Below are 27,763 nucleotides of genomic sequence, written 5' to 3'. Positions count from 1 at the left end.
TGTCAAGTTTCAGGACAGCAAGGGAAGACTGAAAAACATTTTAAGAGATATGGTTGGCATAACATGAAGCTTTGGAGGGGGAATATCTATTTTAATTAACCAAAAGTTTTTGGTAATATCTGAACAGTTAAAATGATTCAAGAGAAGAATTTTATTGATAAACCTAGCTGCTTTTAACATTATCTTCCTCCTGTATGTTTTTTATACTGAGTTAAAAAAATATTTTTTAGAAGCCAATTTTGTTTTTCCTTAATTTTACTTAATTTTCTGTATTCTGGGAGACCTTAATCTTGCTAAGCACTGTTAGGCAGCTGCAGTAGTTTTCAGGAACATTATATACATTGGTTGGTACAGATTTCTGTACTTCATTTGACTGTAAGGGCAATTAACCAGTTTTACCATTTGATACAGCCTCAGAATTGTTAAAGTAGTTTAAGATAACAGTGAGTGAAGGTCCTAGGTTTTCTGGTATAGTCACAGTTTCAAATATTCTGGATTTTTGCCTGCTAATTTCCATATTTTTGTTAAAGTGATGTCAAGTCTTGAACTACAGCCACTGTTAACACTAGGGAAAATCCTCTGTTACTGTATCTCAATTTTTCCTTTGTAAAATACGTCATAGTACTAAAGGCTTAATCTAAATACCTTGTTGAACAGATAAGACACCAGAACACAGAGAAATTCAATTGTTTATTTAAAGACATACAAGTATTCAGTCTCCTGTCTGAATCTAGAATGTTGACCTAGTGTGAGCTAGTATTTACTCGCATTATTGTAATTTTTTTAACTGATTGCATTTGATCCAAAGTTGGGGATTCTTTGGAAGTAAGTGTTTATAGAAAATTGAAATGCCACTTTATTACAACTTATTAAATTTATCATGTGTTTATTCATAGCAGTGCTGTCTGATTGTTTTATTAACCCAGATTCATTATAGTGGTCCCAGATATTCCCTTCAGTCTTGCTAGCTCAAATCTTTTAGTATTTTCTAGTAGTAGAAGTACTACTGGTATTTGGTTACCCTCTTGCCTTCTACCTGCACTTATAGATCTATTTTTTAGTGCTATTTCACTGATAGTCGTTCTCTGCTCTGCTCCTTGAGTAGTCTTCGGGGGATGCTTCACGTCAACTCAACTGAACTGAATCTAGCCTAAAGTGTAGCTACTTTCTTTTTTCTTTTGTCATTAACAGAGAAATCCTATTAGGAAGATTTCTGCACAAGAGACAGTTTGACCTATAATTATGACAAAATAGTTTCAGGCCTGTTTGGGATTTTTCTGAATAAGTTTTGATTACTTCTCAATTAATATTTTACTATCTCTACATTCAATGTTGTAAATGAATCATTTTTCAAATCTGTTTAGAGTCTGGTAGACAAGCAAGCTTAATCCCACAGATTATTCTTTTGTAATTTACTACATATAAGAGACTATAACCTCAGCACATGAAATACATAAACCTAGAAGGAATGATGATATTGCAAGTTTTTTACAACCCAATAACAAAAACATTTTACTTCTTTTTTTAGCTGCTGCTGACCTTTGACCCTATTCTTGTTGAGAAGGTTGCTATTTTGTTATACCATATCATGCAGGATAACCCACAGTTACCTCGTCTTTATCTTAGTGGAGTATTTTTCTTTATCATGATGTATACAGGCTCCAATGTGCTTCCTGTTGCTCGGTAAGAACTCTAATAGTAATCTATTTAAAATTATTATTCGAATTGTATGTGGACAGATTTATTTAATTGATTTTTTTGTAAGTACATCATTGCTTTTATTAAATTTTTCATTATAAAAGCTGCTTATGTGTCTGAAAATTTGAAAATTAGAAGAATAAGGGAAAAAGTTACTGAAAATAGCACCACTTTACCACATTTAACATATAAATTTTGTCATCTAGTATTTTAACATACATAGTTAATATAACTTGATTGATATTGTACATGCAGTTTTACATTTTGCTTTTTTTTAAAAATTGAGTAATTTTTCATATTATATATCCTTAATATGACCATAGTTTAAAAATCTTTCTAATTCATTTAAGTTCTTGCCTTAATTAGAAATTAAACAATTTGGGAATATGTATTTACAAGTTGCCTTTTATTTATATATGAAAGATCTGATCTTTAGAAAACTAAGTTTACTAAATCTAAATCAGTTCCTATATCTGATAAGTAATTTATTTTTTTTCTAGATTTTTGAAGTACACACATACCAAACAGGCTTTTAAGTCGGAGGAGGTAAGCCAGATTAATCCTCTGAATACATAACTTAACACTGGGTAAGCTGTCTTGGCACCGAAGTTTCCTGAGCTGTGTATGTTTACTAGATTATAAGCACTTGAGGGCAGGTGTTATTTTATTCATTTTTTTTTTTACATTCCTTGTGGTACCTTGCACATACAAAGTCTAAGCTAATATTTTTTAAATGAAAATAAATGTTACCCATTAGACTTAGTATTGAAATTGTAGATATGAATTATAATCTGACACCACTGTGAATATAACTTGTCCCCTTTGTGTAAAATTTAGATTTAGTAATTTTCATAAATAATTCATTATATATCTGAGTCTCATGTAGTCAGCTAAGATTCAGTAAGACTTCAGCCGTGTTTTTGTTCATATCCCAAGGTGGCAAAAGTGCTGAGTTTCTGTTTTGAAGCTACTTAATTTTTCAGGTGCTCTCAAGTGTTCTTGCCATTTTACTGAGGAGGAAACGTAGGAATCCAAGAAGAAATGAGACTTATCCGGGTAGCTTTGACAACCTGAAACTTTATACCTACATTTGGCAGAGATATTTATTGTCAACACATGACTGAAGGATGTTTAAAATTTTGTTAGATTTTTCATGGAGCACTGATTTTCAGATTTTATTGAGAACAGAAGAATAGACCAAAACCAGACCACTGTTGAGGATACTAACCAAGGAATGTTAGACCACTTTGACAGTAGACACTAGACCAAACTGCGTATTTATAGAGCAGCCAGTGAAGCCCTAAAGAAATCTGTCTAATAATATTAAAGTGATGCCCATGGCAGTATAATTCCCACAGCTTTATACAAATACAAAATGAGGATATAAAAAAAGTAGAAAAAAATTGCCTCTAATGCTACCACCTTAATGTAGAATTAGGCATTTTTTGCATTCTTTTCTTTTTCCTTTTTTTCTATGCAGTTATGCACACGTAATCTAAATATGATAAACTTTGTATATCATTTCACCTAAACAAATATTTTGAATTACTACAGCAAAACTGTGTGTACTTATAGCAGAACTCTGGAGGCAAGAATTACCAAATAGTAGTACTCTAAAGAACAGAACAAGCAATTCTTCACCCAAAAGTTTAACAGATAGTGAATTTATGGCTTTTATTAGCAAAAAGCCTGAAAATGTTCATTGTCTAACTTGTCTTTGCACTAAGTGGTAAAACCGTGTCTGGGTTTTTTTCCCTCTGTCTCTTGTCAGATCCTAGAGAAATAAAACATCCTCAATTTGCCTAGAAGGAAATAAGAAAAGTGTTTATAGTCTTTAGGATTTTATTTCCATCAGATAAAGAAATGAGTTTAAAAATTTAGTATGATAAAGTATGATCATTACCTTGACTCCATGTGGCCAGCCCAGAGAATGTGGAATTATTAATACAGTTGATTATAATTACTTTTTCCATCTAAATGGAAATGGAGTAAAAATGGAGTAGAAATTTTCCATCTAAATCCTAGCCCATACTTCATGAGGACAGACTCTTTAAGATCTTGAATTTTCTGGACTTACTTATTTTTGAAAACAGAAGCAGGTGCAGGTAGGAACTGCAGCTGAAAATGTAACAGAATAATTGATGTAAATCTTTGCAGGGTCTTCCTATGTTGTCCATTACTGTTACACATGTTCAAAGACCAGTCGTCCTAAATAATGTTTGCAGCACCTGACACCTGAGGAGGTTAAGACTGCTGCAGGGCTGGAGGGTGTTAGCTCCACCTTGGAGCTCATGCCAAGCCAGTTTATATTGGACACCTTCCACTGCGCATTTTGCCATGTTTCCATCTAAATTTCCAAAGCATGAATGCAATTTATTCCAGTTGTTCTCTTTTCTTAGTATGTTCTCTAATCCTCATTTGTTTATTAGAAAATTGAAAGACAATTTGAGTGTTTCTGACTACGTTTTGTTTTGTTTTAAAGACTAAAGGACCAGATATTTTTCAGAGAAGTATACTTGGGCACATCCTACCAGAAGCAATGGTTTGTTACTTAGAAAATTATGAGGCTGAAAAGTTTTCTGAGATTTTTCTAGGAGAATTTGATACTCCAGAAGCAATCTGGAGCAGTGAAATGAGGTAAATACCCAGTTGATTGTTTGTATTTTATACTCAGAATCTTTGCCTCTTGGTATCTGGTTTGGCTTCTGTTAGAACTGCTTTTACTAGTTGCATAATTTAAAGCTACCGTAGTCATTGGCGCCAAATCAAGCGAGGGGTTTTGACAAGGCCCCAAGCTTTTTTCTGTTCTGACACAATTGGACAAAATTACTGTTACCTTAAGAGAGCTTTATATTAAGGTAGAGCCTGTTACCACTGATGCTTCTTAAGTCCATTTATAAAACTGGTAAAATTTTAGGCAATAAACTAATATGTATGTAAGAAATAGATATTGTTAAAATAAAGAAACCCCTCCTGGGTATTTGGAGATAGAACTATACTCCACTAATTAAAAACTATGCCCACATTAATTAATTAATTAATTAACAAACTATGCCCACATAGAATGGATCAGACCAGAGATATCCAAAATCATTTTAGAATGAGGGCTTTCTGGCCAGCACATTTTGTCCTTAATCTGGAGGTTAGCATTCCTAAAGAATATCCTTATTAGCAGAGAAATGCCATAGGAAAAACCTCTGGAAACCAAGAAAAAGGAGAGGCCCAGAAGCAGATGTCAGTGTCCAGGCAGGCTCTGTCCAGGAAAGGCTTGGCACTTTGTAGTTCCAGTATCAAGGCTGCCTCTTTGTGGAGAACCCCTCAGTCCTCTTAGCTGGATGGCAGTAGATCAATGATCTGCTGAATCAGTTCCTCGTTCTCCTTTGGCTGCCTTCACACTCACAGTGCCACATGCATGTTATCATTTAGCTTCTCTGGTAGATTGGCCTATAGGCTCGGCATGTGCTAGCCACTAATTTGAATATATTCTGTATGACAGTTGTATTTTTCATTGGGAACAAATGTATGGGAATATGAATAAGTTCACAACACAGTTTTTCTATGTAATATATTTCTCCTGAGATTGGTTAATATGAGTCCCCCATCTAAAAAATATAACTCTGTATACTGATCAAATCAAGTTTCTGCCTAGCTGAGGGCCAGATCCCAGATTTTGATAAGTTAACTAAAATAAATACCATGCAGTGAGTGAGCTTCTTTGGGGTGATAGAGGTAACTTGAGTTCCCTGGCTACACCCTCGTGCATGCAGATTCCATACCATTTGACCTTCTAATGACTGATTTTTCAGTAAGAAGGACTGGTAATGTCAGCCTTTTTCTCTATCGTCTTCTTTATAGATAAGTATTACAAATAAGTTTATATCTGTTGAATTTTTTTACACAATAAGTTTACAATACCCTGAGTAACATTCTTGTAAGCTCTCATTTTAGGCCAATAATTGAGTTATAGTCATGCGTCAGTTAACAACAGGCCTACATTCTGAGAAGTGCATCATTAGGTGATTTCATCGTTGTGTGAACATCATAGAGTGTACTTACACAAACCTAGATGGTTTGTGTAGCCTGCTACACACGTAGGCTGTATGGTATTAATCTTATGGGACCACCATCATATATGTGGTCCATTGTTGATCAAAACATCATTATGCAGCACATGACTGTACTCTCAAGAAGGTCCATGTAATTATCGTGCATGATTACCTATCTTAACCTATTCTTTGAAATAAAATAATCCCTTTATAATGCTTGAAGATTTTTATAATTGTAGGCGCCTCATGATAGAGAAGATTGCTGCCCATCTTGCTGATTTCACACCTCGTCTTCAGAGTAACACAAGAGCACTTTATCAATATTGTCCCATCCCAGTTATCAACTATCCACAACTGGAAAATGAACTATTTTGTAATATTTATTACCTCAGACAACTTTGTGATACACTCCGGTTTCCAGATTGGCCAATTAAAGACCCGGTAAGTCAGCAGATTAATTTGTGTCTTCTTAAGCTGTAAAAATAGCCTCTAATCACTTCTGGGTATTTCTTCCTTCTGTGATAAGAAGGATAATAGCTTCTTTAAGTAGTCCCTCTCACTTAAGCACTGTATAACTCTGAGTGTAGCTCAGTATATTTGGATAAATCCCAAATGGAAAGACAATTTTTTGAGGGAGTATTGAGAACTTTACAATCTTGATCTTTTGTGACAAAAGCGAAACAAACTTAATTTCATGTATATGACACAATTATATACTATAATAGTTTGGTGGAAGCTTGTCTTTTATAGCAGATTGATTAAACTCACAGCTCTTGGAGTCCGACAGTCTAGGATTGAGTCTCAGTTTGGCCATGAATAGCTCTATGTAAATTCAATACATTGCTTAACTTCTCTAAGCCTCGGGTATGGTAATAGTACTACTACTAAAAATAATAGCCACTGTCTCATGTGGTGGTTGGGAAGATTAAGTGAGAATTCACACAAAAAACAGCGTAATTCCTGGCACACATGGGAGGCAATAAGTGTGACCTGCTCATTTATATAGTAGTATCTGCTGTCTGCCTGTGTCTCAGAATCTCAATGTTGTCGTGTATTATTGAAATTTTATGCAAAAATTAAATCTGTTGCAGTCTATAAAGCACCTAGCTCCTTGACATATGGGCATGCAGTAAATATTAGCTCTCCTCTTCTCACCAGCTACCCAGACTCCCTTGTGTTCACTCTCCCTTATGTTTGTTTGAATGCCAGCATGCTGATAATTATGTTAGATTGCCTTGAGAACCATGCCACCAAATACTGCTTACTGTCTTACTACAACATATATCATCTACTAATTTCATAGTTTTCCGTATTTTCTGAACATTTCTTTCACAGTTGAATAGAGACAAAAATTGGCAGAATTAAAATATCACTTAAAAAATTAGAGAAATATAGCACTGTAACAAAACCTTGTTATTTAACTATTCAACAGTGCTAAGAAGGTGATTTTTTTGGTTATTTGTATTTCAGAAAGCTGTTAATTGGATAGCCTAGAAATGTCAATTTAAACAAATACAGCATAAGAATTCTGTAACTTAAAAATTATATTCTGAAATAGTTTTACTTTAATAGATATAAATTTTAATCCTGTCTTTAAGGTTAAGCTTCTAAAGGATACCCTTGATGCCTGGAAGAAGGAAGTAGAAAAGAAACCACCTATGATGTCAATAGATGATGCTTACGAAGTGCTTAATCTCCCTCAAGGGCAGGGGCCGTGAGTTACTTTCAGTATTACCCATTCCTCTTGCATTTGTGTTATACATGAGGAAGAGATCTGATAGCAATATGTCTAAGACACTAAATGACAGATGTATAGGAAAGAATGCAAATTTACTTTATTAATTTATCAGTAAAGTTTTATAGTAGAATAGATATGTTAGAGAAAAATAGTTTAAAAGACATTTTCTTAAGTATAGACTGAATTTTTACATTTTTGGCAAGGCTGATAGTTAAAATAACTTAGAGTTACAGAGTTTGCAGTGACATTTTGAAGAATTAGTTTAAAAAAAGGTTCTTAGTTTTTCAAACTCCTAATATGGTTTTGTAATTTGAAGTGAATGATAATCTTGCACAGGGAATATTTAGGTTTTATCTTTCATATGTAAAGATAGCATGTAAAGAGTATTCTTACTGGGTTTAATCTGATGCCTAATACATGATCGTATACAATAAAAGTAAGGTTTTTAAAATATCCTTTTAGATGATTGCGTAAATATTTTTTCTTGCACTTTACTGTATTCATAAAAGAATTTTCCTATTTAACAGGCATGATGAGAGCAAGATTAGAAAAGCTTACTTCAGACTTGCACAAAAGTACCACCCTGATAAGAATCCAGAAGGGAGGGTATGTATTGCCTTGGGAATTAGGGCTTTGGGGTTGACTTCTTTCGCTCTATGACTATTTTAGGCAAAGAAAAGATATACCCATTCTCTATGCCAGTATCTGCCTCATAATATATGCTCCATATACATTTAATTTACTTCTGGCCCACATGCCCACATTTTCTGTGTGAATGGTCCTCCCTCAGTTTAGCAAAAGGACTGTCCTTGTGACTAGTAACTTATGGATTTTATTCTCTCTCCTTACTTGTGTCTGTTTGAGAATTAACTCTAATGGGTAATTGCATGAATAATTAAAAATTAGGAATCTGGATGAACCTAATTCATTTGTAGGTGATGCCATTGCTATTTAGATGGCTTTGCGTAATTTATTTTTTTCTAATGACATCCAACTTCATATCACTCTAAAGACTGAAAAAGTAGGAAACTTTGTTCAGACATAAAGTCATCTGTTGCCAACGTTCTCTGATCCTGCCTCTTCCAACTTTCTACTAAAATACCAGTGGAGATATATAAAAAATAAAATCACATAAGAACCACTAAAACTAGGACTGATAGTCTATTGCTAGAAACTCGGAGTAATTTTCACTGATTGCAAGGTCAATGTTTTTTATTAGAGACAGACAATATTCCTGAGTGGAAGACAGTATTGAAAAGATGCTACTTTTATATGTTTAAGGGATTTTTAATCAAAAGCCTGGGATATTTTTGAGAAATTTGTGGCAATTCACATTCATCTGGGAGAGAAAATAATCAAGATATGAAGAAATTTTGAAATCAGTATTAAAATGCTAGACTTAACCTAGTAGATATTAAAACTCCATAAAGCTACCGTAGTTAAACAATATGGTACTGGCACAAGAATCAACGTATAGATCAAGGAACATAATATAGTGTAGTAGTTTAAGAGCATGGATTTAGGAGTCAGACCTGTGTGTAAGTCTTAGCTCTGTGACCCATTGACTTTGTGACCTTAGGCAAGGTATTGAACATCATCTAAAAAATGAAGATAATAATGGTACACACCTGACATGGTTGTTTTGAGTATTAAGTGAAATAATGTATCTAAAGCATTCAGCACAGTGCCTGTTGTAGTACTCAGTAAACAGCAGCTCTTATAATTATTTTTATAATAACTCAGAGACTGTCTTTAATGTGTATGAGTTTAATATGATATATATAGTATAAACCAGTGAAGAAGAATTTTTCTTGTAAATGGTATTGAGATCATTGAATAGCTATTTGGGGGGAAGAAAACGTTTCACCTTAAAAGTATACCAGCTAGATTACATTGGGAATGAATTCCTTAGTGTATAAACAAAATAATAACTAAAGAAATTATTGGTAAAATACAAACCAGCTGTGTTCTGTTTAAATTGTGACTTGAGATGTTCCAAATTAAAAGTTAATTATCTTTGTTTATATACAGGATATGTTTGAAAAAGTAAATAAAGCATATGAGTTTTTATGTACCAAATCAGCAAAAATAGTGGATGGACCAGATCCAGAGAATATAATTTTAATTCTGAAAACGCAGAGCATCCTCTTCAATCGTCATAAAGAAGGTAAGGCATGTGTCAATCTCAAATTTTAATTTACCCTCCAGCTAATTCTACCATGTTACTTGTTTCTATAGCATATTTTAGTAGATTGATAATTATCATTGCAAAAGACTCTTGGAATCGCATTTTAGATGCAGCGAAAGAGTAGTTTTCTATAGGAAGGCCCAAAATATTGTTTGTTTCATACTTTCCACTTCTTACCTATGTTTTTCAATATTTTGCATTTCCAACAAGCTTTCATTATTCCTTCCTGAAGGACATTTCTGTCTTGTGGAGGTACTTGGTTAGTTTTGTTTAGCTGTTTAGCAGCAAACATATTAAATGAGATCTAAAATGGATCTGGAATTTAAGTGTCATTTAATGTTCTTAAATCACAAATAAGAGACTGTGCCTTTCATAACTCCAAAAGCCTCTAACGGTTGAAAACGCCAAAAATGTCCTGGTCTTTACAAAGCAACAGAAACTTTTCAAATCATATACTTCCTCTCACACCTCATTTCCTGTGGTAGCTCTCAAAACCCTCTCATCCTGTGGGACAGTTTGAAAAACACTATTATAGATGAAATAGGTGTGATTTCACGGTACAGGGTTATAGGAATTTTCCAGTGTGTTTGCAGGGCCATTTGTCGTAGCCCTAAGAGTAGCAGCCAGAAAGCCAGGAGTACATTGAAAACTTTTAAGACTTTCTTAGGGATGGGGAGTTAGGTTCAACATGGCATGTGGTCATTGGCTTGGGAACTGAACTTGGCTTACAGAACAAAATGGGCTACCCATTTGCTCTGTAGGATGATGTTGGGAGAAAAGCAAGAGAGAACAGTGGCGATCTGAGATAAGCAGGAGGAGCGTTGGGAATTGAAGACAAGTGGAGTTGCAGTAGGAGGGGACAGCATGGGGATCTAGCAGTTGGGTCGTTAGAGAGCAGTGATTAGTTGATTCACTTTTGCATATGAGTTGAACAGAACACATTTGTAAAGCATTTAGTTATATGGCATTTATCACTAATCAGAATGAGTTTAAAGAAGTCTTTTTATAACCATTGGTTATTTTTTTAATGGCTGATAACTTTGTATTAGCCTCAAGGTGCAGTTTATGGCTCACCGTTAGTTTGTTATCAAAGTCAGAAGGTTTTTTCAGGCTGTGTTATCCACTTTTCCCGAAGGGGGTTTATATCCAGTAAGTTCTGGGATGGGGTTCCTGATCTGATAGAACCTAAAATTGATTAACTCTTCTTTCTTACGACATACATGTATGTATGTATGTGTGAGAACTATTAGGACCAGTTCCAAGGAACTTTTTTTTTTTTAAGCTATCTTAGAAATGAGTTAATTTAATGCAGATTATTGGTCATCCTCAAAAGGCAAACCTTTTTGTTGAATTCAAGTGGAATTACAGAAGTACTTGATAAAGTCACAGCCAATTAATTTGCATATTCCTGCCTAATAGGTTAGTTAAAAAAAAAATAGAATGAAAAGAACAGACAATTGGGCACCTGTACATTTCAGCTTTCACTTTTAAATTTGCTTATCAAAACGTGGAATTAGCTAAATACAGTTAATAAATTAACTATTTCTGTTTGGTATTTCTAGTAACAAATTATATTCAATATTTTCAAGCGTTTATTTTACGATAACTGGTAAAATGGAAAAGTAGGCTAATGAGATGTCTCTCACTATTTCTTTTCTTTATAAAGAGATATGAGTATCATGAGAGTGATACTCATGCATTAGCTTGATATATGCATTAGCTATGTCCTGCTGTCTCTGATCAGGTAAAGAGTTACAAAGATCACACGGACAACACAGAAAGTAGATATTCTGCAAAGGAACAAAACCACTGCACACTAAATGCAGTTAATCTACCATAAAATATTCTTTTTCTAGTGGAAACATTTTAGAGAAATCAACCAAACAAGTTTGTTAGAAAAGAAGAGATCCAAGGGATTTATACTAGGTTTAATTTTTTTTTATAAACTAGAATTTAGACGTTTAAGATGTTGAATATTTTATAATTTTTTTTGAGGCAGCGTAATTGAACGTAGTGTCAGAATTAAAAACCATGGCATGATCAGTTTTTGTTTTGTTGTTTTCCCAACACTAACCTTTGGTTATTTCAGATTTACAGCCTTATAAATATGCAGGATACCCCATGCTAATTAGGACTATAACAATGGAAACTTCCGATGACCTCCTTTTCTCAAAAGAATCACCATTGTTACCTGCTGCTGCGGAGCTGGCTTTCCATACAGTCAACTGCTCAGCCCTCAATGCTGAAGAGCTCAGAAGGGAGAATGGAATTGAGGTAATATGGAATGACCTTTGTATCTTCAAGCTAGTTGAGGCACACTGTATCACTCGGGGCAATAGGGAAGTCACCGAGAACAGATACAGTTGATATAGTTTCTTTAAGCTATTCCAACAGATAACAGTGTTGTATTCTCTATATTCTAGTACAAAATTAAAGGTAGAAATGGAGCTTTATTTCATAATGTGAATTGGAGAGTGTTGGATTCAAAATTGGTAAACGTAATATTGCTTACAAAGTAGCTTATTGGGAATGCTTAAAAAGAAACTTCTAGGAGTTCTTTGTTTACTTGTTTATTTAACAAATGTTAATTGAGCAAACATTTATTTACCAAGTATCTAACATTAAAAGGTTATTAATAGTTTATTGCTATCAGAAAAGGCTTTTCAGATTTCAGGTCAAAATGGAGAGTTAATGGCTGACTTCCTTCCCTGCAGGTGTTACAAGAGGCATTTAGTCGCTGTGTGGCTGTCTTGAATCGTTCTAGTAAACCAAGTGACATGTCAGTACAGGTGAGGCTAAAACATATGGTTCCAAGAAAGTTATACTAGACCAGTAGTTCAGACTTGAGCATCTATGAGACCCACTTGGAGGGCTCATTTAAACATGGGTTACTGCGCTCCACCTCCTGTCCCCTGCCCACAGAGTTTCTTCTTTGTTGGGTCTGAGATGGGTGCCTGAGAAGATGCTTTTCTAACAAATTCCTAGGTGATACTGATGCTGTTGGTCTGTGTATCACACTTTTTAAGAACTGCTACACTAGATCACTTATGGTCTCTTGGCTTAATTTTTTTTTTCTTAAAGTAGGGAATAGTATAATGAACCCTTATGTACCCATTACCCAGTTTCGACGTTTGTTATTTTGCCATTCTTGGTTCACTCATCTTCCACTCGCTTCCCTAGTTTCCTTCTCTACCTCCTTCTCCCATCCCTCATATTTTAGTGGGCTTATTTTCTGTTAGGGTTATAATAGTTGAATTTTTTGATAGAAAATTCATCAGGAATTCGTTAAGATCATTGTAGAATGTATCTTTTTATGTGGCCCTTTGTTTATGCCAGTAAAATTAGAATATAAAACAATTGAGTACAGGCTATTGAGTTTCATCTTCTGTTTTGAAGTGCAGTACGTAAATAGAATTCTGATTCTGTAATGCTGATAAGCTGAACAACAGTACTTTAATCCAGAGGTTGGCCAACTTTTTTTATAAAGGGCCAGAGAATAAATGTTTGAGGCTTTCAAGCTATATACAGTTTCATTTGCATATTTTTGTGTTGTTTTTTTTTTTTTTTACAACTCTTTAAAAATGGAGAAACCATTCTTAGCTCTCTGGCTATACAAAAACAGGCCATGATCAATTTGGCCGTGTGCCATACTGGCCATGGTTTGCCAACCCTGCATCTATAGGAAATCTTAACCAGAAATGCTAGTGATTCAACAGAAATGATCTGTTTAATTTTGTAGCATCATATATATACCATTAAGCATTAATTTTGTAGCACCAGGTATACCAGTAAGCATTGTTCACAAATCTCAGCTGATTTGATTTTCGCTGTCTTAAATAAGGAATGCACATCTGACTGTTTTTTTTCTCTGTTGTGTTGTCTGCAGGTATGTGGACACATAAGTAAATGCTATAGTGTGGCTGCTCAGTTTGAAGAATGCCGAGAGAAGATCACAGAAATGCCTGGCATCATCAGAGATCTCTGTCGAGTGCTATATTTTGGCAAGGTAGAGTTTATCTTGAGTGCTTTCTCAGTACGGTCAGCAATGAGTTTTCTTATCAAGTAGGAGTCCTCAATTTATAAGCAAGTTGTTTTCCCAAAATTTTTTGTTGTTGATGTTGAGGAAGATTCGCCCTGAGCTAATGTCCGCTGCCAGTCTTCCTCTTTTTTTTTTTTGTATGTGAGCCGCCACCAGAACATGGCCACTGACAGATGAGTGATGTAGGTCCACGCCCAGGAACTGAACCTGGGCCCCCAAAGCACAGGGCACCTCACTTAACCACTAGGCCACTGGGGCTGGCCCCCCAAAATTATTTTTAAGTAAATTACTTTACTCTCTAAAACATTTTTCACAAAAGCCTTGCTGTAAATGAAGGCTTTTGTTCCTAGGCTGGCCCACAAAGAGTAAGAGTAGAGTGGCATATGTAAAGGGAAGTGGGTTTCATCTGAACTTTACAAGAGAGGCAGGAGAGAAAAGAGAGGAGACTAGACTAAATAAATCCAGTGAAAGTAAAGGACCACATAAAACCTGAAACTTAAAAGAGTCAAGTCACTGCCTGATAGAAAGAGTTTTAGGGATCTGAGAGCTTACTGTTTCTTCCCAACCTGATACTGCTGAGGGAAGTTGACTGTGGGTGGGTGTGATAGGTGACTGAGGACAGAGAGATTTCTTAGATAACTGGGCAGAGTGAAAGTTGTGTTAGAATAGAACTGGACTGGGGGCTAATCTTGAACTAAGGGATCTATGAATAAGGAATCTGATGAAAATATCTCCTCAACTATATTTACTTGATGTCCCTACAAGTGTTTAATAAGAATACAAACTCGAATATAAAGTAAATCCATACACTTGCAGTACAGATATCATTGATACACTTAAGATCACTAGCATGTGAGTTGCTTTAATGTCTTATTGCTGTTTTTAAAAATTAAACATACAAGAAGTGAAACGAAAAAAACTAGATTCCCAAGTCTTTGAAGATTAGCCTCAAAGATAGTAATTCTGTGTCTCGCTACAGGGTCACTTTTAATTTTAGGCCTTGAAAGATAGAGGATTCAGATTTAAACTGGAATTGAAAATATAAGAGGAGGTAAACATTTTGCACAATAACATAGATATCTTGACATACATTCACAACCAGTTTCTCTTGGGAACGTTTTTTAACCCTGTAATTAATTCTGTTGTTGTTCTTCTCTCAGAGTATTCCACGGGTGGCTGCTCTTGGGGTAGAATGTGTCAGTTCTTTTGCTGTGGATTTCTGGCTACAGACACACCTATTTCAGGCTGGGATTTTGTGGTATCTGCTTGGTTTTCTCTTTAATTATGACTACACACTAGAAGAGAGTGGCATTCAAAAAAGTGAAGAAACAAACCAGCAGGTAACTTTAACATTGCTTTAATATTGAATTTGAATCCAAACTGTAATTTAATGTGAAGCAAAGCTCCAGCTATCCAGAGCCCCAAGGCATAAACTGTTTTTTAAGAAAACTAAGTTTATTGCTGTTTAAGCACCAAACTTTTTATCTTAACCACTTATGCCAGAAGGATTCAAGGCAAGGGAATTTGCAATAGCTCGTACTGAACATAACTTAATCTTTTCTTGATTACTCAGAGTCACCTTTATGATTGCAGTTATAGTTTGTAACATGGGAAATATAATGATACGATTGGGCTCTTGGGGCTAGCTCCCCTAGGCACTTGAGTACTTATTTCATTTCTACAAATATTTTTTCTGTCTCTCCTTTCCTATTGACTGTCATTCATTACTCATGTTATTAGTGTGTACCTGCAGCAGTCAAATCTACCTACCTATCCCCTATTCCCCACCCTGACCCCTAACGTGCTTCTTCCTGTTATCTACAAGATAGATATTAGATATGTATTGGATATAAATGAGTACATAGATTCTGATGGTCTTTTGTAGAAATAAAAATATTAAGTTCTAATGGATAAACTCTCTGGCATCAGTTTTGGGGACTCATGTGCCTTTTATTTGTCTATTTGCTTTCTGTTCCTTTAACGTGTTCCATACAGTTTTGATTCCGTAAAGTTACTGAGTTACCTATGTAAGATAACAGATCTACTTTAATTTCTTAATTTTTTTGTAACAGGAAGTAGCCAATAGCCTTGCCAAACTGAGTGTCCATGCTTTAAGTCGCCTTGGAGGGTATCTGCCTGAAGAACAAGCAACCCCAGAAAATCCAACCATAAGGAAGAGTTTAGCTGGCATGTTGACACCCTATGTGGCTAGAAAACTTGCTGTAGTTGGTGCTACTGAGGTATGTGCTTCAGAGGTAGCTTGGGTTTTGATGAAGATTGCAAATCCTTAAAATAGTAGAGGAACATGACAGGGCTGATTGCTCTAGGAAATCTAAAAATTGAAAATGTTCACATGCTTGTTCTCTCAACCAAGAAATTCAGTTTATTGTGGGTTGTTGCTGATGATATCAGCTCTGCAAATCCAGTGTCTCTTTAAGAGTGAATTCACTTCATGTTTCTCAGCTGTGGAGCTGCCATAATTCTAACCAGCCTTGAGTCACAAAGGGACAGGACAAGAGAGTGAACTTGGAATGGTGTTTCACAACGGGCAGAGGACTGGGGGTCAGCAGACCCAGAGTCCATATTTAGCTGTTTCTCTTTCTTTGCTGAGGAAGAGTTGCCCTGAGCTAACATCTGTTGCCAATCTTCCTCTTTTTTTGTTTGAGGATGTTTGCTGGGCTAACATCTGTGCCAGTCCTCCTCTATTTTATATGTGGGTCTCTGCCATTGTATGGCTGATGAGTGGTATAGGTCCGTGCCTGGGATATGAACCTGTGAACCCAGGCCACCAAAGCAAAGTGCGCCAAACTCAACCACCAGGCCATGGGGCCAGCTGCTTAGCTGTTTCTTATAAGCTGTAACTTATTTAGACTCAGAATTGAAATCCTGAAAGTAAATACATACACACACACACACAATTCATTCATGACAAATTATGACAAAAATAAGTATGACCATGGCAGATCTCCCAACCTCTTTGGCCTCTTCTGTGAGGAGCATTGAGAAACAATCTACGAATGTAGCTTTAGAGAATTAACCTATAGAAATCCATTAAATAGAATACTATGAAGCCTTAAGTTATAAAGGTATGTTTAAAGACATTAAAAGATGTTTAAAGTATTTAAGGTGAAAGGCTAAATCCCATTTTTGTTATTTAAAAAATGAATGGATGGGGCCGGCCCCGTGGCTTAGCGGTTGAGTGTGCGCACTCTGCTGCTGGTGGCCCGGGTGCGGGTCCCGGGCGCGCACCGACGCACTGCTTCTCTGGCCGTGCTGGGGCCACGTCCCACATGCAGCAGCTGGAAGGATGTGCAGCTCTGACACACGGCTGTCTACTGAGGCTTGGGAGTTAAAAAAAAAAAAGGAGGAGGAGTGGCAATAGATGTTAGCTCAGAGCCGGTCTTCCTCAGCAAAAAAGAGGAGGATTAGCGTGGATGTTAGCTCAGGGCTGATCTTCCTCACAAAAAAAAAAAAAATGGATGGACACATCTGTACCAATATGTTAACTGTAGTTATTCCTGAATGGTGGAATTATAGGCTATTTTTATTTTATTTTGTTTTCTCTAATGATCATCTAGTACTTTTGTAAGGGAAGAAGTCCTCGGGTTTCCAAATAAAAAGTATTTTTAGAATTTATAAACAGCTTATTTGTTTTTTAATCCAGTTTGATTGAGTCTTTTTTAGTATAGGACATTGCTTTTCAGTCCCCTTGAGTAAGAGGGAAGAGCTTTAGATGCCACTCTCAGTCTTTGTTCTTTTTCTGGACTTTGTGTTCATCAATGTGATGTGTTTTGCTGACTGAAAACATTCTTTCCAGAAATACTAGCAAGCTGTTAATTAACTACTACAGCAAAAAAAAAAACATTTCAAAATCTTGGCCTGAACTCCATCTGGATTTAATGAAATGCTTATTTTATTTTATTTTTTATTTGTTTTGGTGGGGAAGATTGGCCCTGAGCTAACATCTGTTGCCAATCTTTCCTCTTTTTGCTGAGGAAGATTGGCCCTGAGCTAACATCTGTTGCCAATCTTTCCTCTTTTTGCTGAGGAAGATTGGCTCTGAGCTAACATCTGTGCCCATCTTTCTCTATTTTGTGTGCGGGGCACCACTATAGCGTGGCTCAGTGAGCGGTATGTAGGTCCACACCTGGGATTCAAACCTGCGAACCCTGGGCTGCCAAAGCAGAGCATGTGAGCTTAACCACTACACCACAAGGCCAGCCCCTGAAATATTCTTGTAAACTGTCAGTTCTCAAAGTTTTATGGTTTTCCTAACAATATATTTTTTCAGTCATTTTACTTAACTAGTAGTTAACATTTTGAAAACAAGTGTTGGGTGGCTTTGTATAAGATGGAAGTGATAACTTGCTGCTTTCCTCCTACCACAGAGCTCTGTAAATGTAAAATAGGAAGTATTTTTATTAAAACATTTAAAGGAGAGTCAAATGTCTATGTGTACACCTATAATTGAGGACAGCTAAACAAAGGGAAAGCACACTGGGTAGCTAAGCAGTCATAAGCTGTGTCTGCAGACCTGCTTAATACAGCTTTGAATCAGGGTTTGGCCAAGAAAATCTGAACTGACTCTCTGCCATAAATTTTATTTCCCTTCCTGGGAATATGCCTCATAAAGACTTAGATTTTGTTTTCAAATATATGCATATAAAGGCAGTATGGTATGATTCTTTTTAAGCTTATATTTACTAGGCGTTTATTAAATACTTTAACACAAAATATCATATGTGATTTTTACCAAAGCAGAACAAATGTTAAGAATGTGAAGTCAAACACATTCTCAAATTTGAATCTGAGGGCCGGCCCCGTGGCTTAGCGGTTAAGTGCGTGCGCTCCGCTGCCGGCGGCCCGGGTTCGGATCCTGGGTGCGCACTGAGGCACCACTCCTCCAGCCATGCTGAGGCCGCGTCCCACATACAGCAACTAGAAGGATGTGCAGCTATGACAGACAACTATGTACTGGGGCTTTGGGGGAAAAATAAATAAATAAAAAAAAAAAAAAAAAAATTTGAATCTGAGTTTCACCACTTAAGAGTTATGAGACCTGGGGCAAATAATTTGATCTCTCTCAGCATTGATTTTGCTCAGCTGCAAAATGGGTATTAACAAACTTGTTAAAAGTATTAACATCCTTATCATTGAGATCCATTATACTTAAGGCGCTATTACGGTGCTTGGCATGTAATAGACAATTTTGATAAATGATAACTTCAATATTTTTTTTTTCTAAATGTTACAAAACAGTAATGTTCTGTCTCCTAGATTTTGAAGATGCTTAACAGCAACACAGAGAGCCCCTATTTGATATGGAACAATTCTACAAGAGCAGAACTACTTGAATTTCTTGAATCCCAACAAGAAAACATGATTAAAAAAGTATGTTACTGTTTTACAAATTTCTTGGGTAACTTACTCTAATGGAACCTCTGGAAATATCACTTAGTATTGACGAAATAGAAACCCATTGTTTCTCCATTTGGTGTTAATCAAGCCTATAGCTTTTTGCTACCTAATATTTGGCCCTTTTAAGAACAGCATTCTTATTGTATTTAGTAACACATTAGGATTTTTTGTTATTGCTTTCGTTACCACTTATGTATAGATGTCTTCTATTTTAACCAGTTTTTCTACCCAAGGCCATGTTTTAATTGTCCTCTTCAGCCTCTTTTCCCCAGTAAATCAAAATTGCTTTCTGGTATCAAAATTGAGTAATTTCTCCTATCCTGCCATCTGCTAGTAGAGAAGCTATTAAGCCATGAAAAAAACAAAAGACAGTAGGATGGGAGATAAGGAGAAGGCCTGGATAATGCACACACTAGGTTGAGTCTTGATGGTTTAGAAGACAATTATGCTTATGGGTTTAGAATATATTAAAGAGTAACTATCTCTGTTGTGTCCTGAGTTATTCAAAATTTATTTTTGAACTCATTTCGCGATAGTCACTCAGAACTCTTTGTAGATAGAAGTTTTGAGAATTGCAGAGCTAAGGAGAACAGATCTTGCATTCCTATACATCATCTGTTCATCTATTTTTTTTACCAGAAGAGACATAATAACATCTCTTTGTTTAGCACTTTACAATTTATTATATACTTTTACATATCATTTCAGTCTAACCTGAATTCTGCATGGTTTCAACCTAAATCTTTAGTGTGACTATTTTTCTCCCATTCCTCTTTTCTATCTTTTTCCTTTTCCTTAAATGGAAACTCTTCTTGAGTTGTCAACCTATATAATATTACCTTGTCTTTTTTTAATTCAAAGACCTTGTTTTCCAGCACTTTCATTCAATGTAGTACTTTTTAAAACCCAGTCCAAATGTATTCATTTCCTAGCTCTATCACCCTATATCTGACTAGGCTAGATGTCTGTTGAGTGGAGTGAGAAGAGCCAACTGTCATACTTACTTTATAAACACTGGCTCTAAGACACTTCAGTGGCTGACCTCTGTGATATTTTGAAATATTAAAATGAGTTATAGTATTAATCTTTGGACTAAAAGTATAGCCCTATACCTATTCCAGAGTCTATATTACTGTTTATGAACAAAATTGCATCGAGTGCTGTGATGTGTATCCCACCACATTTTTCCTCTCTGGAAAGTGAATGACTCTTTCCAGAAGTTATTTATCTGTTAAGTTATTAAACTGAATATGGATAGATTTATAAATCAGACACTGATGATTCTGATTTACATCTAATAGTCTATTTTCTTTTTTAAAAAGGGTGATTGTGACAAAACTTATGGATCAGAATTTGTCTACAGTGATCATGCCAAAGAACTTATTGTAGGGGAGATTTTTGTTAGGGTGTATAATGAAGTCCCTACTTTCCAACTAGAGGTAAGCTCTCAGCTTTTAGTTTTGTCTAATATCTTTGATCATTTGTTATTGCATGTTACTAGTTTATTCACACTATATACATTGAAATAATACCTGTTCTTTGCCAAATACTTTATACAACCTGGGTATTTGATGGAGTGACCATTGATAACTTATGAGCCTCTTTATTTTGAATGATGAAGAATTTAATTTTGTGGATTCGTGAATAATAAGTTTTTCCTTGCCCAGCTATTCCTTCTTTTATACATAATGCTACCCCACTGTGTCGTGTATATATGCCTTCAACTTACTAGTCTCTCATGGACATGCAAGGCCATATACACACACACCATCATGTAGAATATCAGACCACCAGGTAGAAGTCCTTCTCTGGTTGATTATTAGAAGAAAAGAAGAAAATACAGGTGAAGAGCAAAGAGATTTTTTAGAAGATGACTGGGGTCACACCAGGTCATCTCTTGTGATGATCCCTAGTTACTTCCAGAAGCAAATGAGGAGCTTCTTTTCCTTCTGAGTGCTTAGAGATCATGTGGGAATTTTTTATTGTCGTTTTTCTTTGGAGGGGGGGTGGCAAGGAGGATTTGGTGGTTGATTGGTTTGTAAGGAGGGACTAAGTGATGCTTTGTTTTAGATTTTGCTCTTGGAAAAAAAGGAATTTACTAAACCATAATATATATTATTTATCACAGAATAATATATACAGACAGCTGTTAAGCAGAATGAGTTCAGTGATTTGTGAAGTCTCTTTGAAAACTGTCCTTTGAATTTATATTCTAAATATATAGTTTTTAAATATAAAAATATAATCAAATTGTAGAAGTTACCTCTCATGTTATCAGTTACTTTGATTGGTTAAGGAAGAAATCTTCTAATCTCAGAATTGTTATACCAAGGTACTGATGGGAGTATATCAGATCTCTAATGTATGGGGCCAAAAAAAGTTGAGAAACACTTCCTAATGCAGCTGGGTTTTGTTTCCTCCCCCACCCCCTTTTTAGTTCATAAGGGTATTCATGTGTATGTGTAATGTAATCACTCTTAAAGCTTGAAGTTTTTTGTTTTATTTATTTTTTTTTGCTCTGGAATCTTTGTTATAAGTGATTTCTGAGAGCATACATGCTTTAAAATATTTCTCCACTCAACTTAGGTTCCAAAAGCATTTGCTGCAAGTCTCTTGGATTATATAGGCTCCCAAGCCCAGTACCTCCACACATTCATGGCTATCACACATGCTGCAAAAGTAGAGTCAGAGCAACACGGAGATCGCCTGCCGAGAGTGGAAATGGCTTTGGAGGCCCTGAGAAATGTCATAAAATATAATCCAGGTGTGTGACTGTACCCTTGATCAGTAAGATCCTTACAATAAAAGGGCCCTAAAAATTCCAATTCTCTATTTTATCAGGGAAAATTATACTTCGTTATAATGTTATACCTGGTGTAACATTAAGTGGAATCGACCCCATAATATTTTTACCTATAAACAGTAGGCTGGAAAGAGAAGTCAAAGCACCATGTTTAGAAGAATTTATATCTCTAAGAGAAAATGAATCTCAATGAGTTGAAAAGGCAGAATAACTTGAGAGTGTAAAATTTCACATTGATGACATAAGTTGACATACCAAGTATAAGTATTTAAATCAGATTTATTTAATAGGCGATCTAATTTTTGCCTCTTCTGGTCCCTGAAACAATGCCATGTGCATATGGGCACTCATATTTTTGAAAAACTCCCTGAAGTTTTTGGTGTATAAAAATTGAAGTAATAAAAAGGTGAGACTTTTCATGCTTGGACATTTCCAAAAATGTTATCACTCTTGCCTGACTCCAGGGAAATGGATGAGTGAAAATCTGAAAGCTTCCTCCAATCTAACTTTGATAACAAATATCGAATATAAAACCTAAAACAATACAAATTCAAGTTACTTAAAGACCTCAAATTGGTTTTATTAACATTTAAGATTATCTTTCAGGTACTTTTTTTGTTCTTTTCAGTATATATTACAATACTATTAAAATTCTGACTTTTTGGTTATTGCCAATAAATTATTCAAATAAAATAATCAGCAATAATTAAATGTTAGGAAAATTAGTCATTCCCAAGGTATACGTTGGGATGTTATTAAAGGCAGTATTATAAAACCCAAAGAAAACTTCATTTCTTACTGTTTGGAGTTGACATAGTAGAACGTTACTAGTGCTGTATTTGGTACAAAGAAATTGCAGCAAAGCAGTCTATTGATTTGGAACTTATAAAAATTGAGGACGGGCTTGCACAGTAATTTTATTTTGATAGCATCTGTAAAGTTCATGTATCAGGATCACATGCTCTGTTGTAATTTAGAAGTTTGGTTTGTGTGTCATTAATTCATTAACGATAATTCTTACCTGTTAAGGAGTGGTTTGAAAATAAATTTAAAAGCAACCTATTTATAGAATATATTCAGACTCTTGAAGTTGAGGGGTCTTAGTGAATTATCTTATGAGTCCTCAAAACATTACAGATTACACTGTATGTTCATGTAGCAAAAGGAAAAATACCTGAACAAAACCTTAATGTTTAATATTTTTGTTTTATTTACAACAAAAAGGTAGTAAATATATGGGATTGGGGTTTGAGGTGGGTAGGAATGGAAATACCATTCAATTTTACGTATTTTCACAAGGAACCCCTTGTATATGCATGTCAGTTTGTAATGTAGTCCTCAAGTGGCAGAGTTCTAACTCAGTCTTAATTAAAAGCCAGTGATGTCACACACTCTCCCAAAATATAATTAGGCTGAGGTGGGTAGCTCTAAGGCTAGAGGTAGAGTAAAATCACCACCTTACACCTTTTATTTTTGAGTTGTATTTGGAATGTGTATTTGATAAATTTCTTGCTTTTAGCCTGAGGGCTAGAAGTAGGGATAGAAATGAAAACAAAACAAACCTAAGAAACTCTAATATCTTACTTTTTGCCTCTTTTTTTTTTTTTTTTTTTTTTTTTTTTGGTGAGGAGATCGGCCCTATGCTAACATCTGCTGATCCTCCTCTTTTTGCTGAGAAAGACTGGCCCTGGGCTAACATCCGTGCCCATCTTCCTCCACTTGATATGGGATGCCACCACAGCATGGCTTGACAAGCGGTGCATCAGTGCGCACCCGGGATCTGAACCGGCGAACCCTGGGCCGCCACAGCAGAGGGTGCGCACTTAACCGCTTGCGCCACGGGGCGGGCCCCTACTTTTTGCCTCTTGAGGTTTATTGCTGTTTAGAAATAACCCCACTCACTTCATGTCACAAACGTTGAGAAAAGGTTCTCAGAGACTTATAAAAGTCAACAGTAGTGTATATCGGTTTTTTGAAGGTCTATAATTTAGAACATCTCTTGGAAATAAAGAGTGAACATTTTATTCTTATTCTCAACATTTTATTCTTATTCCCTAGGCTCAGAAAGTGAATGCATTGGGCACTTTAAGTTAATATTTTCTCTTCTCCGAGTCCATGGAGCTGGTCAAGTGCAGCAGCTGGCTTTGGAGGTAAAAGAATTCTGTGCTAAAGTGTATTGTCTTTCCTACCGCTTGCTATGTGTGGTTTGAGTCTTGACTAATCACCATCTGAAGTTGAATGGAAGTTTGCCTGTGGTTTTTTTGTGTGTGAATATATTTTTATTCAAATGAATATATTTTTAAAGTAAATATATTTTAAAATATTTTTAAGGGAATATATTTTTAAAATTTGAATTAATATACTTATTTTGAAGAGCAAGTGTTGCACGATGTTTTTTACGTTGATTCCCTCTGTGGTCATTTTCTATCATGCATTAGAACTTGGGATGCATCGTACAGTGTCATGTGGTGTGGGTTAAGTAATGAGCTTTACTCGGGAAGCTTGGAAGCCACAGATCAACAAGAGGAGTCAGGGTTTCCCTGATCTCTCAATGTCACAACAGAGAGACGTGTTGAGACCAGGGCACTCTGTGGGTTACACACTGTGGGTTTGTGTTCTAGAAGACGGACCCTACCCCCTCCGCCTCAGTTGTTCTCTCTTCTTATGGATCTAGTACAAAAGCAACCTTTCCCGTGAGGGTTCCGGTCAGACCACTGGCTGTTAGGCTGTTTACAGGAACTGTCTGGGAAAGCCAGCTGCCCAGAACCTGTGGGCCTTAGGGGTCCAAGAGAAGTTGGAGGCCCCTCCTTCAGGAGGATGAAACCACTGTCCTATGGGAAGCTGTTTGGGAGCCTTTTCCTCTGAGAGAAGCAGAAAGTCCCTTGTCACAGGGGTCTCATTGTCCAGGCTACCTAGAGTGAGCTCCCAGGGTCATTTTGCAGATGATCCTGCTCATTGTAACACGCACAATTTATTTTTAAAAACACCAAATTCAACTGCAGTTACAGGTTAATGAGTGGTTTATGAATGATTTGTATTACGTGTTGTTAGATTGCATTTTGGTTTAAAAGAGATTTTTATTAAAATAACAAAATTTAAATTGGTCAAAAAGTTTAACAAGTGTGTTCTTGTAATTGAGAAAATCATGCTTCTCTACTTAATTCCTTCAAGTACCTTGTAACTATTTAAATAAACATTGTTAAATCTAGGATACATTGCCTTGAGATGCAGACCACGTGGTTCAAGTTAAGTGACATTAATCTTTAGATGTATACTATAAAAGTTGGACTTGAGATGTCATCCTCTTTGAAAGAAAAATATGCCTGTTTCTTTATAATGGAAAGATAGAGCCAATCTGTTGTTCTGGGTGCTGAAGACATTTACTTTCTCCCTCTAAAAGCAAAAAGAAAGTCCCAATAGTGAGGATCATTATCTTCCTAATCACTCCCCACCCCAGTTCTTGAGTATGAACTGGTGTTGGATTGAAGGCTTCTTATTGGCCTCAAGATTATGAATTGGTGCTAAAATGTTTGTTAGATCATTATATTTATTCTTACCTCTAAATTAATAGGAAGCTGGGCCGGCCCCATGGCTGAGCGGTTAAGTGTGCGCGCTCTGCTGCTGGCGGCCCGGGTTCAGATCCTGGGCACGCACCGACACACCGCTTCTCCGGCCATGCTGAGGCCGTGTCCCACATACAGCAACTAGAAGGATGTGCAACTATGACATACAACTATCTACTGGGGCTTTGGGGGGAAAAATAAATAAATAAATAAAATTATAAATTAATAGGAAGCTAATGTACATAACACATACATGAACATTCACATTTTTTATTATTTCTCAAAAGATCAAAGTAATAAAGCCAATCTTTAAAAATTAAATTCTTTAAAAAATTAAATGTTTTATCCTCCAAACATTGTTCTCACTTTTGTGAAGCTTTAAATTTATTTAGGTCTGAATAATTTGATTTAATTTGATTTAGGTCCAAAATTATTTCCAAAACTCTTAATATCCTGTTGATTAATTTTCAGGTTGTGAATATAGTGACATCGAACCAAGATTGTGTCAACAATATTGCTGAATCAATGGTTTTATCCAATTTATTGGCTCTTCTACATTCATTGCCATCAAGTACGTATAATCACGAATAGAATTTTGTAAACCACAGCACAGCCAACCCATAGAGGGGAGCGGTTACACAGATGATACAAAACCTCTCACATAATGTTATCCATGTTTAGTTTTGGAATATTTTAAGTGTTATTCTTACATTAGATTTGTCTTCCTAGTTATGTTTTACATAAGTTAATAAAATTATTTTGCATTTCCTATGAGAGAGGTCTAAAAGCAAAGGAAGATAACCTAGGATTTTCATTTGCTGAGTATAAGCTACACATGAGTAATTGAATTGACTAATATTTCATAGTTTATTAAAAAAACAATGGGTTGATAGAAAAAATGCTTAAGATAAAAATCGCCTTGTGTTCAGCTTAGAGTTCAATCCTGCATTACTTGTCCTTTACCGATTTGATGCTGATAGCCTGTTACCACTGAGATGCGATCAATTTAAAAATATACACCGACCTGATTTCTTGAATACAGCCTGCACTAATATAGGCTCCTTATAAACTCTACAGTTGTCTAGCATAACAGTGTGCAGTTGTGCTAGAATCAACCTAGAGGTTGCTTTTCAAAGGCGATTGCACTATAACTCCAACTTCACCACTGTCAGGATGCGTTGCTCAGTCTCCTTTGCCAGCCCCTTGGAAGTTGTGTTAATCTTGGCTTTGCAGCTGTCCACCTCCTTGAGAGCAGACCTGTCTCATTCATTTTATGCCCCAGGGCCTTGCACGTGTTAGGTGTTTCTTTTATGTTGAGTGAATTGAATGGAATTGAATTTCCACTGAATAATTTTCTTTTCTTTAGTAAATGACATGTCTGAAATAGCTCTTTAAAATGACAACTTTTGAAAGTCATTTGAAGATTATATTTTTATCATCCCTACAACCTTAGTTGGTTTTTCTTTTTATATTGGATTTCAGTAGCTTTGTGAGGCTTCAAACAATGCAAAATTGAACTGATTGATGACATAAAGAATGTTACAGAAGTTGTAGTTTGAACGTGTAATTTTATATTTATATCTGATTTATATATACAGTCCAGTCAGTATTTTAATCTTATAGGTAACGTAGTTGACGTCTAGCCATCTCAACCTACTCTGCTGTCATTTATATTTTAGACTAAATTATCTGTCTTGCACAGTTTGCTAAGGGATATTAAATACATAAAGCTTTTAACCTTCCTCTTTCCCCTCCAAAGACTATTTTCCTTTGAAACTATGTTTAGAACAGTGGTGGGTTTTCAGTGAAGTATCGTTGCTTCTCAGGAATCTCCTTTTGAATGTTTGTTCTCCTGCATGTTAACTTAGCCCTGTGCAGCTACCAGCCTTTGTTATTGTTTAGTCTCAGCCTAATACTTGGCAGCCTCCACCCTTTTTGCCACCTCTTACTCCTTTGTTCACCTGTCTGTCATTGCCATTTGACTCTGGAAGAGTAGAGGTCAGTAGCCCAGTATACTTCCATGACAAGGAGTGAGAGGTGCACAGACTGTCCAGAAGGATGCTATTATATCTTAGATTGGAACAGTGTCTTGCAACTGCCTCTTCCTATTCATTTCTCCAAGACAATAAAAATCTTAGATGCCTGATCAGAGTGTCCTCGGGGTGTCAGGAAATGACAAGATTTTGTCTGTGCAGTGAACAGTGAGGTAGGAAGACAGTATGGCATAGTGATTACGAGTGTGGGCTTTGGAGTCAGACAGACTTCTGTAC

The 27,763-nt window shown here is 35.9% G+C and overlaps 1 protein-coding gene across 3 annotated transcripts in view; it reads left to right on the top strand.

Annotated features, from left to right (window-relative positions):
* The window catches only part of DNAJC13 (DnaJ heat shock protein family (Hsp40) member C13), a 114,511-nt gene that overhangs the window by 68,491 nt on the left and 18,257 nt on the right, over window positions 1-27,763 (top strand). For all 3 annotated transcript variants that reach the window (XM_087430566.1, XM_087430565.1, XM_004419367.3), the window contains exons 30-46: window positions 1,529-1,683; window positions 2,199-2,244; window positions 4,181-4,335; window positions 5,984-6,185; window positions 7,343-7,458; window positions 8,010-8,088; window positions 9,514-9,649; window positions 11,760-11,944; window positions 12,385-12,459; window positions 13,557-13,676; window positions 14,870-15,049; window positions 15,782-15,949; window positions 18,987-19,100; window positions 20,450-20,566; window positions 21,714-21,891; window positions 23,989-24,080; window positions 25,965-26,064. In XM_087430566.1, the coding sequence (XP_087286692.1) occupies window positions 1,529-1,683; window positions 2,199-2,244; window positions 4,181-4,335; window positions 5,984-6,185; window positions 7,343-7,458; window positions 8,010-8,088; window positions 9,514-9,649; window positions 11,760-11,944; window positions 12,385-12,459; window positions 13,557-13,676; window positions 14,870-15,049; window positions 15,782-15,949; window positions 18,987-19,100; window positions 20,450-20,566; window positions 21,714-21,891; window positions 23,989-24,080; window positions 25,965-26,064 (2,218 nt within the window). The remainder of the gene's footprint in view (window positions 1-1,528; window positions 1,684-2,198; window positions 2,245-4,180; window positions 4,336-5,983; window positions 6,186-7,342; window positions 7,459-8,009; window positions 8,089-9,513; window positions 9,650-11,759; window positions 11,945-12,384; window positions 12,460-13,556; window positions 13,677-14,869; window positions 15,050-15,781; window positions 15,950-18,986; window positions 19,101-20,449; window positions 20,567-21,713; window positions 21,892-23,988; window positions 24,081-25,964; window positions 26,065-27,763) is intronic.

The sequence above is a fragment of the Ceratotherium simum genome, chromosome 5, assembly GCF_057802395.1.
Source record: "Ceratotherium simum simum isolate JZ-2026a chromosome 5, ASM5780239v1, whole genome shotgun sequence".
In the NCBI taxonomy this organism is placed as follows: Eukaryota; Metazoa; Chordata; class Mammalia; order Perissodactyla; family Rhinocerotidae; genus Ceratotherium; species Ceratotherium simum.
The sequence above is the reverse complement of the archived record's forward strand: the minus strand, read 5'-3'. Positions and strand labels throughout refer to the sequence as shown.